Raw genomic sequence first — 13,576 nt, forward strand, 5'->3', positions numbered from 1 at the left:
CTCATCACAGAGCAGGAATATGGCAGTCCCTCTGCACACAGCGTGGGTGGGAACGTACAGACCAGTGGGACTGCAAAGTAGCTCAACAACAGCAATGGAAGAACCTGGACAGGCAGATAATAAAACCTTGAAGCTATAAAAAAAAGAAGTACCACAGTGACTAAAGATGGAAGAAGGCAGAGCTAGCGTGGAAGAAAAGCAAGTGGCTACAGGGATTTAACATGGTGCCATGGGAGAAAAAGGGACAAACTTGCTGAAAAAAAAAAAAAAAAGAAGGAAAAAACCAACAAAACAATTCATTTGAGAAAACAGCTCATAATAAAGGGCTATTGTGTACCCATGAGAATAAGAGAGGAAAGAGGATATGAAGGAAATCGCAGTGCTGAAATTATTTACAGATCTGACTGATAAATCAGCTCACGTGGAACGTACGAACCATTTCCAGATTTACCCAACACGATGACTGCCCAGCAGGACAACACCGCCAACTGCACCACAGCCCTGGCCCACCCGTGGCAGTGCTCTGAAGACTCTGAGTCAGATCTCGATGGAGCACAAGGTAAGGAGGGATGTGGTTACATGCACAGAGGTGTTAAGGTTCAAGCAATGTCGGTCATCAAAATGCAAAACCTTGAGAATGGATTAGCCAGGATGGCCTTCCAGACAATTATTTACACATTTTCTATTTCCCCTTTTCAAGGTTACTGGTATTCTCATGCCCTTGAGTCTAATGCTTTTAGCTTTACAGTGAGAGTCACAGCTGGCAGTGAGATGGACGCACGGAGGGGAAAACAAACACCTTAACCAACTGATAATAAATTACCTGCTGCTGGCATTGACTCAAACTTTACAACTTCATCATGCATTTCTGTATAACATGAAAGGTGGTGAACAAAGAAAAGCCAGTGCAGGATGCCTCTTTCCAGGTGTATTTAGAAGAAACAGCTACCTCCAGAAGAATTTTCTAGGACCGTTAATGGCACATCAGTCTCTATTTTGAGCTAATTGGTTCACTGACAGCACTGATGAGAAATGAGTAGGTAAGGAAGCAATCCCCTCACTTCTGCCAATCCGATAAGGATGTGAGCCCTCCCAGCAGCAGCTCAGGAGTGACAGAACAAGGCTCAAGACGTGCCCTGATGTGGCAGAAGCCTGAGATCACTGCAGCAGCAGTTCTCTGTGCTGCTCATCTACTGGACACACATCTAAATACGCCCCCTGAACCTGGGCTGTGCTAGCAGCTAACACACGTCTCTAGGAGAGCCTTCCAAGCACATCTAGAGACAAAACAGCTTTCCTGTTCTGAGCCGGCCTTGAAGACTTTTGGCATCGTATGACAAGTATGGAAATAATCAGAACTCTTGTATGTGACACTGCAGTGCTTGGAACACATAAAACCTCCTCAAAAAAGGTATAAAGTCACAAGCATTCACTGTTTATAAATTACATGTATACGGTGTTGCCAACAACTGTTTTCTTTTATCCCTGGCATTAAAATTTAAAAACATTAAGGCAGCTTTATTCATAAATTACAAACAATACAGTAACGTTTAAGATTAGCCTTGAAAAAGTCCAGCCTATAGTTAGACATGAAAATATCTTCTTGCCCTTTAAACACATCGCATTTTAAACTACCACAGTAAGCTCTAAAGCCATCGTCTGTGTCTCAGCAGGACTGAGCTTGGCTCCACACTGCAAACACAGAGGTTTTGCTAGCTGCGTGAATCCCAGCACAAATCAATACATCTGAAACCAACAGAGATTTCTGTCCAAGGAGCACAATCACTGAGCAACACAAGCCACAGTCTTTCTCATTGCTCTCCAACTCAAATTCAGTAAAATCTGAAGCCAAGCAGCATCGTTTCAGGGCTTTTTTTTTAATTTTTTTTAATAAATAAATAAGGAAGAAATTAACCCCTATGATAAAGAGAACTGCAAGGGCCTTTAATTCACAGTTACATCCCGTGCAATTTCAGTACAGCTGTAATTAACTGCTAACACTTTTTGCACCAATACCTGAAACTTACACCTTAGCTGTCAGCCTCAAGATAAGGTCAGGACAGTTCTTAAGATGCCTATCATTCCTACTGCGCTCACTTGTTCAGAACTACATTTGAGATCAGTTACTGCCACAGACTCATTCCCATCAGTTAGCTGGTTTGGTGCGCTTAGCTTGGAGGAGTCTGCATGGCCCAGCACACATTTAAAACAGAAAATTCAACAGGAGCCAGCATCCTGACTTTGGAACAATGTTCTATTTTGATTCCAAACTGCACATATTTGAACAGTTAACAAATGCAGCAGGGGGATATTGGTACACAGCAGTCCAAGAAACGTCCAAATCCTTTGTTGTTCTTTTTTATACCCCTGAAAAAAAACAATCTGGTTGCTTCATTATGTAAGTGGCAAAGATTTCCCTTGTAGTGTTGGTGGGTCAAACGTTTATCACAGTGTATTTAAAGAAGGAAATCATTTCCCAGTGCTGGTCTGTGACGACAGTATTTCAGAATTCTGTAGTTCAGCTCACCTGGCCTCATCTCCTAACTGACAGCTAACAAGTTAAAGGGAAATATGTCACCTAGGCAGACACAGGCTAGAGATAAGGCTGGCTGGGGGTCCCCTCCCAGTTGCTGGGTAGTTTATCAGCTGTTGGCAATGTCACCACTACTGCTTATAGTCTGGGATCTCACAGAAGTATTTGAAAAGATGAGTTTTAAGTACATACACACCCTGAAACAACCTGTAATAACAACACAGCTCAGCTGCTGAGACAGCCTGCAGGACAGCCAGGTGTGCTTCTCCCCACCTTTTGGTAAATAAATCTGCAGTCACAACTTCAGAAGATGTGCCAACAAAACAGTAGATGTGTTTTCTTAGGGGCACACTTACACTTCTTGTGTGACTCTATGTATGCACATTTACTTACCCAAGAGAAAACCTTGACCTCTTGGTTGTACGAATCAAGCTAAGTACTGAACACCAGGGACATCCACATGGACACTTCCATTTCCACAAAACACACCTAGCTTCATTCTGTGAAATCCTTCATTTATTGTACAGATGCTCATTATTTTGTCCAGACCAGGTTATGCTGAGCATGGGCAGGAGGTCAATGAGCTGTCTACATGTACTGACTCTTAACACGAGCGTGTGCAAATAAGGACACACATCCACTTTTCTGGTAAATGAGAACCACTGTAGAAATGAAAATTAGGATTTTAACCTGACTCCTGTTTTATGTTGCAGCTTTCCTAATTTAACTAAGAGTAAAGTACCAGCAGATACCACTGAAAAAACTGGCCAAAGAAAAATCAGGCTAATGAAAGTAGGCTACATCACACAGTGTATTTGACTGATTGACAGTTTCTTCAGGTAAGGAAAGATGATCAGGTTAGAAATTGCAGCAGATATAATGTTAAATGTGTTTTATGATAACTGACTGGAAATACAAAGCACTTACTGACCTGGGGCCGCTCAGAGTCGCGGTGTCCCTCACTGCCTGCGCGGTTTCTGATGCAAAATCCAGAGCTCCAGCGACAGGTTTGGTTACTGTGCCAACCAGACCCTTCCCAAGACCTGATATGAAACCACTGACACCTCCTTCAGTCTTCACACCTTCTACTGTTGAAGTGATGACGCTCGTCAGTCCTCCAATGATACCTGGCACAGACAAGAACAGCAGAGTAGGCCAGAAGCACTGCACAGCTGTGTTCCCCCCACAGTGCCTGCCTATGGAAAACTGCACTCATCCACTGGAAAAAGTCAACTGCAGTAAACTGGCAGGAGTGATTTTTTGATGCTGCCAACTGACATTCCTGCACACATTTCCATCGCTCATAATTTAACTGCTCAGAAGAAATCAAGATTCTACTGAGTCTCCAAGACTTAGAACAGTTCATATTATCTGAGGATGTGCTTTACAGATGTCATATTGCACAATTTTTGGTGAATGGCTTAAGCCCTACACAAACGCTTCCCCCCACCTGGCTCTGTAGCTCTGCAGCAACCAGGTGCTCCTCACATCTATCATTCAAGTACAGCCCAGGCAGCACCTTCACTTGCAAACTTGAGAACAAAGCACAAAGTCTTTCAATCACTTCTCTTGAATAACTGTAGATGATGACTAATTCCTGCATTTCATCAGACAGGATTTAATGAAGTGGTGGGAAGCATATAAAAAAAAAAATCCACAGAACTGAAACTAAAACAGTCCCAGTAATTACTGGTTAAGTCATTTTAATTGACTTCTCAGCAACGTCTGAAATACTTTGGTTTTCCTCCTTTTGTACTAATATTGGTTATAGCAGACTTTACAACACTTGAGATGAGGAGGAGAAAGACTTCTCATGATCCACTTAAATACTTGCACAGTCTCTTTATGACAGAACACTGGGGTAGAGGCTTCTGCTCAGCACAGAATACTGCTGTTGTTTTAGGAAAAGCAAAACAACACAGCCTGCAACAGTCGCACTCAAAGAATGACATTTAGACAAACTGAGTCAAGATGATGCAAAATATAAATATTTGTTTTAGATTTGGCTCGTATTGATTTAACTTTCCTCAACAGATAAATCACGAACTAAACTGATGTGAGATTCTGGCCAAACTATGACTGGCCCGCTGTCTTTTACACAAATTAATTACCCTCGTTCGGATGAGAATTAAAAAGGAGGTTAAAACAAATAATAATAAATCACCCAACTGGTGAAACGTTCCTTCAAACTGATGCACTGATTCTGAGGAAACTCAAATTTTGTGAACTGAAAGCAGAAAGGTTAAAATCCAGCCATGGGCATTTCTGTTTCTGTGTCTGGCTCCCAGGAAGGCTCTGTGTGTGGGTATTTTATGACTTCACAGAGAGTGAAGTTCTGGAGAAACGTTCTCTAAAATTTAATTTAAGAAGTTTTTATTTACAGTTACAACTGAAGAGACCTTATTCAAAAGTGAAGGTTACAACAGCTCAGCCCCTGAGGCCACAACTCACCGCCCAATAGTAATGCAAACAGTAGAGCACCATTCTTTTCAATCTGCTCACTGCTGTAAGAGTGAAACAAGTTGAGCTTACCATGTGCAAGGCCATGGATGCCTGCAACAAGGTGCTCTCCACTCGTTGCAGCGTGATAGCGGATGTATTCGCGCTCGGTTTGATGTCTGTTGTCCATTGTCTTTCCCAAGCCATCTGACAAGGTCCCAGCAAACTGGAAAAGAAGAGCCATTTCTATTATTAAAAGCAAAAAAGCTGCTTCTCTTATGTAGGCTTACTGAAGAAATCCTAGATTTTAGTTGTGAAATACAGACTGATACGGCTCTTTTTTTATACACACGCAGTTTCACAAGCTTTTTTTTTTGCCATGAAGGGAGCTCTGAAGAAGTACATCAACCTGTGCCTCCCATTAGTGCTACTCAAACTAAGAGGGGGAGCAAGGGTCCAAAGAAAGGGACACAGAACAAAAACCAACAAATTCCAAAACTTTCATATTCGGGATGTAATTATGCAAAGAGATTCCCAGCAGACATTTTCCTGTCATAACCTCCAAACAAGAGCACCTTTTGGTTACGTGGAGTTGTTCTTCTGTACCTCCTTTAGCTAACATCAGCATTTTTAGACTCAATGAATGAACAAACCTGTGCTGGGCTAAAGAACAGCAGTGCCTGCATTGGTGGTAGAACCCATGTTGTCCTGCACTGATACAGCTCACCAGTACTTCACTCATTCAGAACTGCGTAGGGGTGCTGCTTGCCACCACTAGCTTTGCTTTCTTGCACATACTGTCTCCTTTGCATCCATTTAAACAAACCACACGGTTAAGGTATGAACCTGAATGTAACTAAAACCTGGTGTGAAATTCTGACACGTTAGGAATTACAAAGGAAATAGACTGTGTGCCCAATGCCATACTCAACACCTTCCTCCTTCTGCCAGTTTTTTCGGTGCTTCCTTTTCCACCAGTGACACCATCTCCTTGTTTCAGGTACTTCTTTCCAGCACAAAAACAAACCAGCCCAGCAGCTCCAGTTTGCTAAACAAGTGGGCTTTACTTTGGCAACATGAATGAACATCACATCCCATGACCCTTCTTATGACTTGACAGTATGGACACTAAGCAGAGCATAGCAATCACTGGCAGCAGTACTTCTGACCTCTTTGTGAACTTAAATTAGATGTTATTTCTTTTAATTAGCCTAGAAATACAAACCAACCTGATGTTATCTATTAGCTGTGTTTAGCATTGGATTTTCTGTGTGCGTGCGCAAATAGTTTCCTTTAAGAGGATTAGAGGAGCTGCTATGAAAACTGAAGGGCTCCACAGGCCTTCAGAATTCAAATCTCATTAAGAAATCTGTCCAGTCCTGAAAGTTGTATTTTATGGATACATTCTGAAAGTTATGTTAATGCATACTCAGACAACCAGGCAGCAGAAATAGCCCAACATCCCAGTACTGACCAGAACCAGTAAGCATTCTTTACACTCATTGGCATTTTTTTGCCCTGTCTGAATGGACTGGCTCTACTACACCAGCTCTCCTGGTGAAGGACATGTCCTTTTGTCTCATTTCTGACTCCTCAGAGAAGCAGAATCCGACATCTAACAGCAAAAATGCTGTTTTCATACATAGCAGCAACGGTAAGGACTGCTGAGCGGGTGAGCAACCTGTGCTGCAGCGTTGGCCTCATCCTGGTTCTACATCTGGAGAGCAGTGATGGTGGCACATGGAGCTGTGAACCCATCACCTGGAAAACAGCCTCCAGATAAACAAAAGTGACAAGAGAAGTGTGATCCACCTTTGTCTTCCTTTTGTTGGTAACTTCAGAGGCTGAGAGCCATGCAAACACCAACAGCGAAATACAACCATCTACAGAACAAACACAGAACTAAACAAGGGAGCTGTAAAATCCAACCCCCATCCCCCCCTTAGTTCAATCCTGTGTTCTTTGACTACTTGCTAATCAAAGAAATCAGTAACACAGTATTCATCTTTTTTCCCCACTTAGAGATCCTTTCCTGGTTACCAAACGAAGCCAGCCGTGCCGGTTGGGTACATGGGAGAGGGTATCACTGAAGATCCAGCCCACATCTCCAGCTAAAGCTAAGTGTGGGGCTTCCAGACCACTGACTGCAGACAGTCTCAAGTTGTGCCACTCCAGGTACTAAAAATATTTCAACTTCATCACAGAATCACACAATGTCAGGAATTGGAAGGCACCTCAGAAGTTCATCTAGTCCAATCCCAGTCCCTTCACTGTTTCAATCAACAGCGGAACACAAAACACCGCTGCTAACAAAATAGAACCATATACAGCATTTGTGAATCCAAGCTGATGCCAAATAACGAGGCTTATGGGGCACAGGAAGAATTCAGAGCAAACAAAAACAGAGTTAATTCTAGACTTTGTACTGCATGTTCCCCCTAAGCCAGATGCATGAGGCACACAGCATGGAAATCAGTTTTAAGTAATCTCTTAAAGTCTTTTTAAGCTCTTGGCACTGCTTTGTTCTCGAAGGACATCCCAAAAGGATAAATACACAATTATGACTTAAGTCCAAACATTCCATTGTAATTCTAGCATCAGAGAATTGCACTTTTACAAATATTATTGACTGAGCAAAGCAGAACATCGCATGGAATGTTAGGGAAGAAAGTGATTAAACCGAATTAAATATAGGTCAGTCTGAATTTCAGTGCAAACCTCATAACCAACTGCACTGCAATTAGAAATCACAGGGTTTGCTCAGCTTTCAGCCTTTTAAAAACGTTCTTTGCTGCCCTTCATGCTGCTCTTGAACTGAACATCCCATGCAGGCAATGGGCGCACTCACACTGGGAAAAAACCCTCATGCATGGAAACACAGTGTATGAACTGGGGAATACTGAGCACCCCTCTCCCAATGTGCATTTTGTTCAACTTACCTAAGTATGAGATGTTTTCCTTACATAACTACTTAGAAAATCATTTTTTACCTTTTTTTAAGCTGTCTTCTTAGCTTATCATTTTTTCTTTAGATAATATCTAAATGCATTTTACTATAAATGTCAGCACGTTATGTACTTTTAACACTTCTCTTGTGTAACATTTAACTACAGAAGATATCATGATACCACTCAAGGCAATTGACAGCATTAGAAGTGAGACGTTCCATCCATTGGAGTTTCACTTTTATTTTTTTAAACTAACAACTTCCATTCGACGAGGAAGGTGGGGAAGTTTTGGAAGTGCTGTTCAGAGTGATTCAATACAGTGCACTACATCTAAGCACTTCATGCCTATCTTTAAGTTTCATCCCTTCTGGTTATTTGCCTTCGAGCAGCACCATTAAAATTATATTTATTTTCTACATCTCTCAAACCTGTAACGTGTATTTTAGAGGAGATTTTGCACTGACTTTTGGCAGTGAAATACAACAGTTCCAAATGAAGCCCTTCCCTCAGTGTATGGGGGCTAAAATGTTCACAGCATCCGTGTTGGGGGTGAAGCAGAGCCACGTCTGTGCTGCCAGGGGCTGCTATGGCAAAGGAAGCCAGTTTCCAAGCCAGCAGCCCTTCTCAAAGCTTGGTGTTACTCCTTAGATGAAGTGTAAGAATGCACTGTTCTTTGCATACACAGTGACTGGGCACAGCGGGACAGATAAACTCGTGCTGTAAATTCTCCAGCCCAAGTTCCTGTACTTTTGTCATGATGTCTCAAGATTGATATTTAATGTATTTAACACATCTCTGTGACTTACCATGAAAATTACTTTTAGAGCACCTTCTTTACTCGTTGATAAGAACATGCTTTTTTTAATTTTATTTTTTTTTTTACGTGCGTTGTTACGAACTTTACAATCTGGATGGCAGTAAGTCAGAAGACAAAACAGCTTTCCTCCTCTGTTAGTGGCCTTCCAGCACCTGAGGGCAGCCTGCAGGAAAGCTGAGGAGGGGCTCTTTATGAGGGCATGTAGCAACAGGATGAGGGGGAATGGCTTTAAGCTGGAAGAGGGTAGTTTTAGACTAGATAGTAGGAAGAAGTTCTTGCCTGTGAGGGTGGTGAGACATGGAACAGGTTGCCCAGTGAGGCTGTGGATGCCCCTACCCTGGAGGTGCTCAAGGCCAGGCTGGGTGGGCTCTGAGCAACCTGGGCTGGTGGGAGGTGTCCCTGCCTACAGCAGGGGGTTGGAAACGGATGGCCTTAGAGGTCCCCTCCAACCCAAACCACTCTATGATTCTATGATTTCCCCTGTCTCCCTCTTTGGTCAACCACGCCTTGTAATGGCACTAACAAAGGGCTTTAAGTATTTTTGAAAAAATAGTGTTTTTTTTTCTTCTCAGATTTAAAACTCCTGCCTATCTGAAGCTGCTCCATAAAATACACTCGCCATGGTTTCTGTCCTCCTCCCAGGAAGGTAAGTGCTCAGGTGCTGAGACTGAAAGGTTTGTGGATTCAGCCACAATGGGCTTAAGGCACTGTTCTGCTTTAACTCACAGGTTAGATGGAGCACCCTTGCAGAGGATGGGGTAGGCCAAGCCCAGGGCACACTCATAACCAGGTCAGCAGCGTGCAACGGAACTGAGAACAGATCTGACACAGCCTTACTTCAGAAAACACTAAATCAGCACAACACTATCATCAGCCTCTCATTTTAAGAGACGCATCAACTTTGGCCCTCTCTCAATTACTGACACCGAGACAAAGGCTTTCCCCACTGCACAAACGTACGTTTCTTGAGATTCCGTGTCATATAACCAAAGGAAAGGCGCTTTAATTAGCTCACATCCCTCGTTAACTAAGCCCCTAATGCCTCCTGACAGGGCCTGCTGGCCGGCAACCCGCGGCCGCCCACAGCCGGGCGTCCCCAGCCTGGCTCCTCAGGGCCCAATGGCCGGGCCGGCAGGTGCCCGCTGGGACAGTTTTGTGTTACCGGGCCGGCGAGTGATCCCTGCGGGACTGCCGGCTGTTTTCACATCCACAGAAGGCAGTCAAAAGTCCACAGCATGAACTTGGAATGACCCCAATTGCAGAGTCACTGGCGGGTTCATCTGGAGGACAACCGCGCTTTATTAAACAACTAATACTCTTAACAGATAATCACCCCCCCCCCCCCCCCCCTCCACTTTAACTCTTGCCAAGCTTTAAGGTCTTCCTGTTTGTTTGTGTTTTGGGAACAGAATTATTTTGCCATCGCCCCCTCCTTAAAAAACCCCCCAAACTCTCTGGATTCTGAGAACCTGAGGCAAAAACCTGGGTCCGATTCATGGAGCTGATACAGCACAACGCACTGGCACTGGGGCAGACTTGTTTGTTTTTAATCAGCATCTTTACCAGCCCTGCTGCTGCCTGCATGCAGGGCTATGTTCTATTGTTTGTTTTACTGTTTGATTTTATGTATTACCTGTTCCTACCTCCGGAGGAAACCTCATGCAGGGCCATTCCCTCGGCCTGCCACCCTTTCTGCATGTCCGGATCGGTAACACTGATGGCAACTGTCTGTATTGCAGCACGCAGGCCTGAATATCTCCTCAGGACACACAAGCATTGTCTTCCCTCCTCGCGGGTGCACACCCAAGGATTTTCAAGTTTAAATCTCTATTTAGCATATCAAACACAACCTTCTATGTGCTCCCCATTGAAACACACAGCAGGGAGGTGTAGCCTGCCTCCTGTCAGGACTGAAGTGTGAACTTCAAACCCGCACCCCATTTTTTCTCCTTCAGATTCTAACTGTGACATATGACACAACACCCTGGCTATTTAACACCTGTAGGCTCAGACCATAGTTCCTTCTGTCTGTATGATAAATGTGTTCATTTCTAATTTCCCAGTTTGCACCTCTAGCAACATTTCACATATTGCCATTTAAACTCTCCTTTGCTCATTTCAAAATTGTATTCCACTTCTTGAGAACGTCCCTGGGAGCAAAGCTCTGGTCAGCAACACACAGCAGTCCGAGCAGGCTCACCCATACTTTGCCTAAGATGCTTTGTACAAGAAATGCTGAATTTGGCCTGAATGGTGAAGAGCCCTCCCCATGGAGAATAAGGCATTCCTTCCAGATTCTCATAGTTGATCCTTTACCTTTCACTTCTCCCCTCCAAATCTTTTTCAAAAGATGCCCAATGTTCTGCACATAAGAGATGACACTTCCCAATGGCTTTTGATTGTCATGAGTTGCCATAAATCCTGCTGTCATTCGGAACAGTTGGGAAATGGGTAAAAGGCCTCATCCATAACACTGCCCGCAGAACTGAAAGTTTCTGCCTGGGAATTACATTTACTTTCCATCACAGATTCTCACAGTTTGCACATCCTCATTCAGATTCTCACTGCTTAGCACTTAAATCTCTGCTACAGTCTTAGACAGAAATGCAGGCTGAACTGAAGCTGAGCTGCAGTGCCACCTGGATGCGTTACCTGGACAGACTGCAGCATCCCCCAGACAATACTGGGGCAGATGGGAGGAGAACAACCTCAATCTGAAATGAATCAGAACAACAAGACGACACTAAAACCAATCAAACAAGTAAACCCACCTAATGTTATCTTTAAGCTGAACCACCTATAGCCGTGGCTACTAAATCCCACCATTTCAATATCCAGACTACTCTTGTAAAGGACAACCATCAGCTTTCCCAACGTAAAACCCAGAATCTGTAAAGTTACCCAAAAAGACAGTATGCACTTCACAGGAAAGCAGTGCACCTGCTTGAGCAGGTCCAGAGGTAGAGCAGGTTGCCCAGAGAGCTGCCCATGGCCGGGCTGATGGGGCCTGGTCCTGCTGGGGTCACCAGACAGTTCAGACAGTAACACTGTGTTCATTATTCCATTCTAACTGAAACACCTCAGAAACAGGAACAGCTTAGGATTTAGAACCATCATGCCTGAAGGGGAAATGAAGTGTGAATGCCAAGAATTCAGGACATTTCTACGCATATGGCAACTATAGAAGGCTCCATTCAGAGGGAATGAAATTCCCTCAGGTGTCTATATTTAGGATCAAAGAACTTTTTAAAATACAGAACTCAGAGTCTCCAAGGGATAAAATCTACAAAACTCTCAATAGTGAACTTTACTTAACCTAAGGTTTTGTGCCAACTTAAATACACTGCAGCTCTTCACTTGAAAGAAGGCATTACCCACTGTGTGCTCTGAAATGCATGGAAAAGCCATTACAGGGATAAGCAACAGAACTATAAAATACAAAAGCAATAAAATGACAAAACCAGATACAACCCAAATAGCTTACTTTTCAATTCAGTCAAGCAGTGTTAGGTTTAAAGCGATGACTACAGTATTTAGGTTTATTTTCCATTCACATCTTAAAAGCTAATTCATCTTAAAATCCAGTACAGAGTTTTACTGAAGATGCTTTGAAGTCAGGTACCCAGAACAGCCACCATGGGGATCTCTTTCACAAGCAGGAGAGAGGCTGGGCTATCTGCCTACATCACCAGCCACACTGCATGAGCTGCAGAAGGTGAGGACCTCTATGGCACAGCTGAACCAGGTGGAAATGTCTGTGGTGAAAGAGCATTTAATGACCTCTTCTCTATAGACAGCACCAAAGGAGCAAGGTGAAATGTATCCATTGTTTCCGTGGTGTTTTTCTTCAGTAATTGGAATTATTTTCCCCTCTATTTTGCTCCTTAACATAACGTGATCACAAGGCATGTTAATGGTAGAGTAGGAAACAATGCTCTACACTGTGCCACACACATATATGCTGTCAGAAGGTGCATTTGTATTGCACGGAGACAACTGTGAAACCTTAAGCAGATTTAGATGCCTATGAGCAGCAGAAGACACAGAGAAGAAATCATCCTGACTATTCGAGCCTTCGTTATGACCATCTTCCATGCAGTAAAGGTAACACTGTAGGGAGGACTAATTGAGGAAAGAATAAATATACATTCAATATAGAAATATTTTTAGAAGGCAACAGCATGAGCCTTGCACCTCAGACAATTTGGATGTATGAAGGAAAGAGAAAAACACCTGGCAAGACAAATAAACAGTCCATGGGGTGATTTTCAAAGGTATAAATGGGAAGCAGGCATTCAGTCCTGGTGAATTTCGAGGAGCTCAGCATCCAACCACCCCTCTGCCTTTGAAAATGTTGTTTCAGAAACCCCTTGGTTACAAATGACTGCAAAGTTCAAAGAGTGACCTTGCCCTTGTGGGAAACGTAGGAAGGCTCGTGCCTTCTAAAAAAAGATTTATGAGTCCGTTGCTGCAGATGTGATTGCAGTGAGGAAACAACACTTTATAGAAAGGAAACTCTAAGGAAACATTGTCTATTGGGTGCAGTGGATGGGTCACAAGAGACAGGAGCTGTGAGGAGGAAGCATGGACACGAGCACTGGCACAGATAGATGCAGCCTTACAGAAGCTCAGTGAGGATTCTACTCAACAGCGTGGATAAGCTGTATATGTAGCGCTGACACTGACAACACACGCACTTCAAGACATCTTAACCACATGTTTAAAGTGCTCTGTAGTGAATCTCAGAAGAGATGAAAACAGGGCTAAGACACGAGCGTCGGCAATGCAGCATTTTAAGTCACTGTAAAGGGTCTAATGGGGTAATGCAGGGAATGAAGC

At 43.4% G+C, this 13,576-nt stretch overlaps 1 protein-coding gene across 5 annotated transcripts in view; it reads right to left on the reverse strand.

The window, feature by feature from the left end:
- Positions 1-13,576, reverse strand: part of VPS13D (vacuolar protein sorting 13 homolog D) — an 88,757-nt gene that overhangs the window by 19,626 nt on the left and 55,555 nt on the right. For all 5 annotated transcript variants that reach the window (XM_040651395.2, XM_025142588.3, XM_040651394.2 and 2 more), the window contains 2 exons: positions 5,066-5,198; positions 3,465-3,660 (listed from right to left, as the gene is read on the reverse strand). In XM_040651395.2, coding sequence (XP_040507329.1) covers positions 3,465-3,660; positions 5,066-5,198 — 329 coding nt within the window. The remainder of the gene's footprint in view (positions 1-3,464; positions 3,661-5,065; positions 5,199-13,576) is intronic.

The sequence above is a fragment of the Gallus gallus genome, chromosome 21 (genome assembly GCF_016699485.2).
Source record: "Gallus gallus isolate bGalGal1 chromosome 21, bGalGal1.mat.broiler.GRCg7b, whole genome shotgun sequence".
NCBI lineage: Eukaryota > Metazoa > Chordata > Aves > Galliformes > Phasianidae > Gallus > Gallus gallus.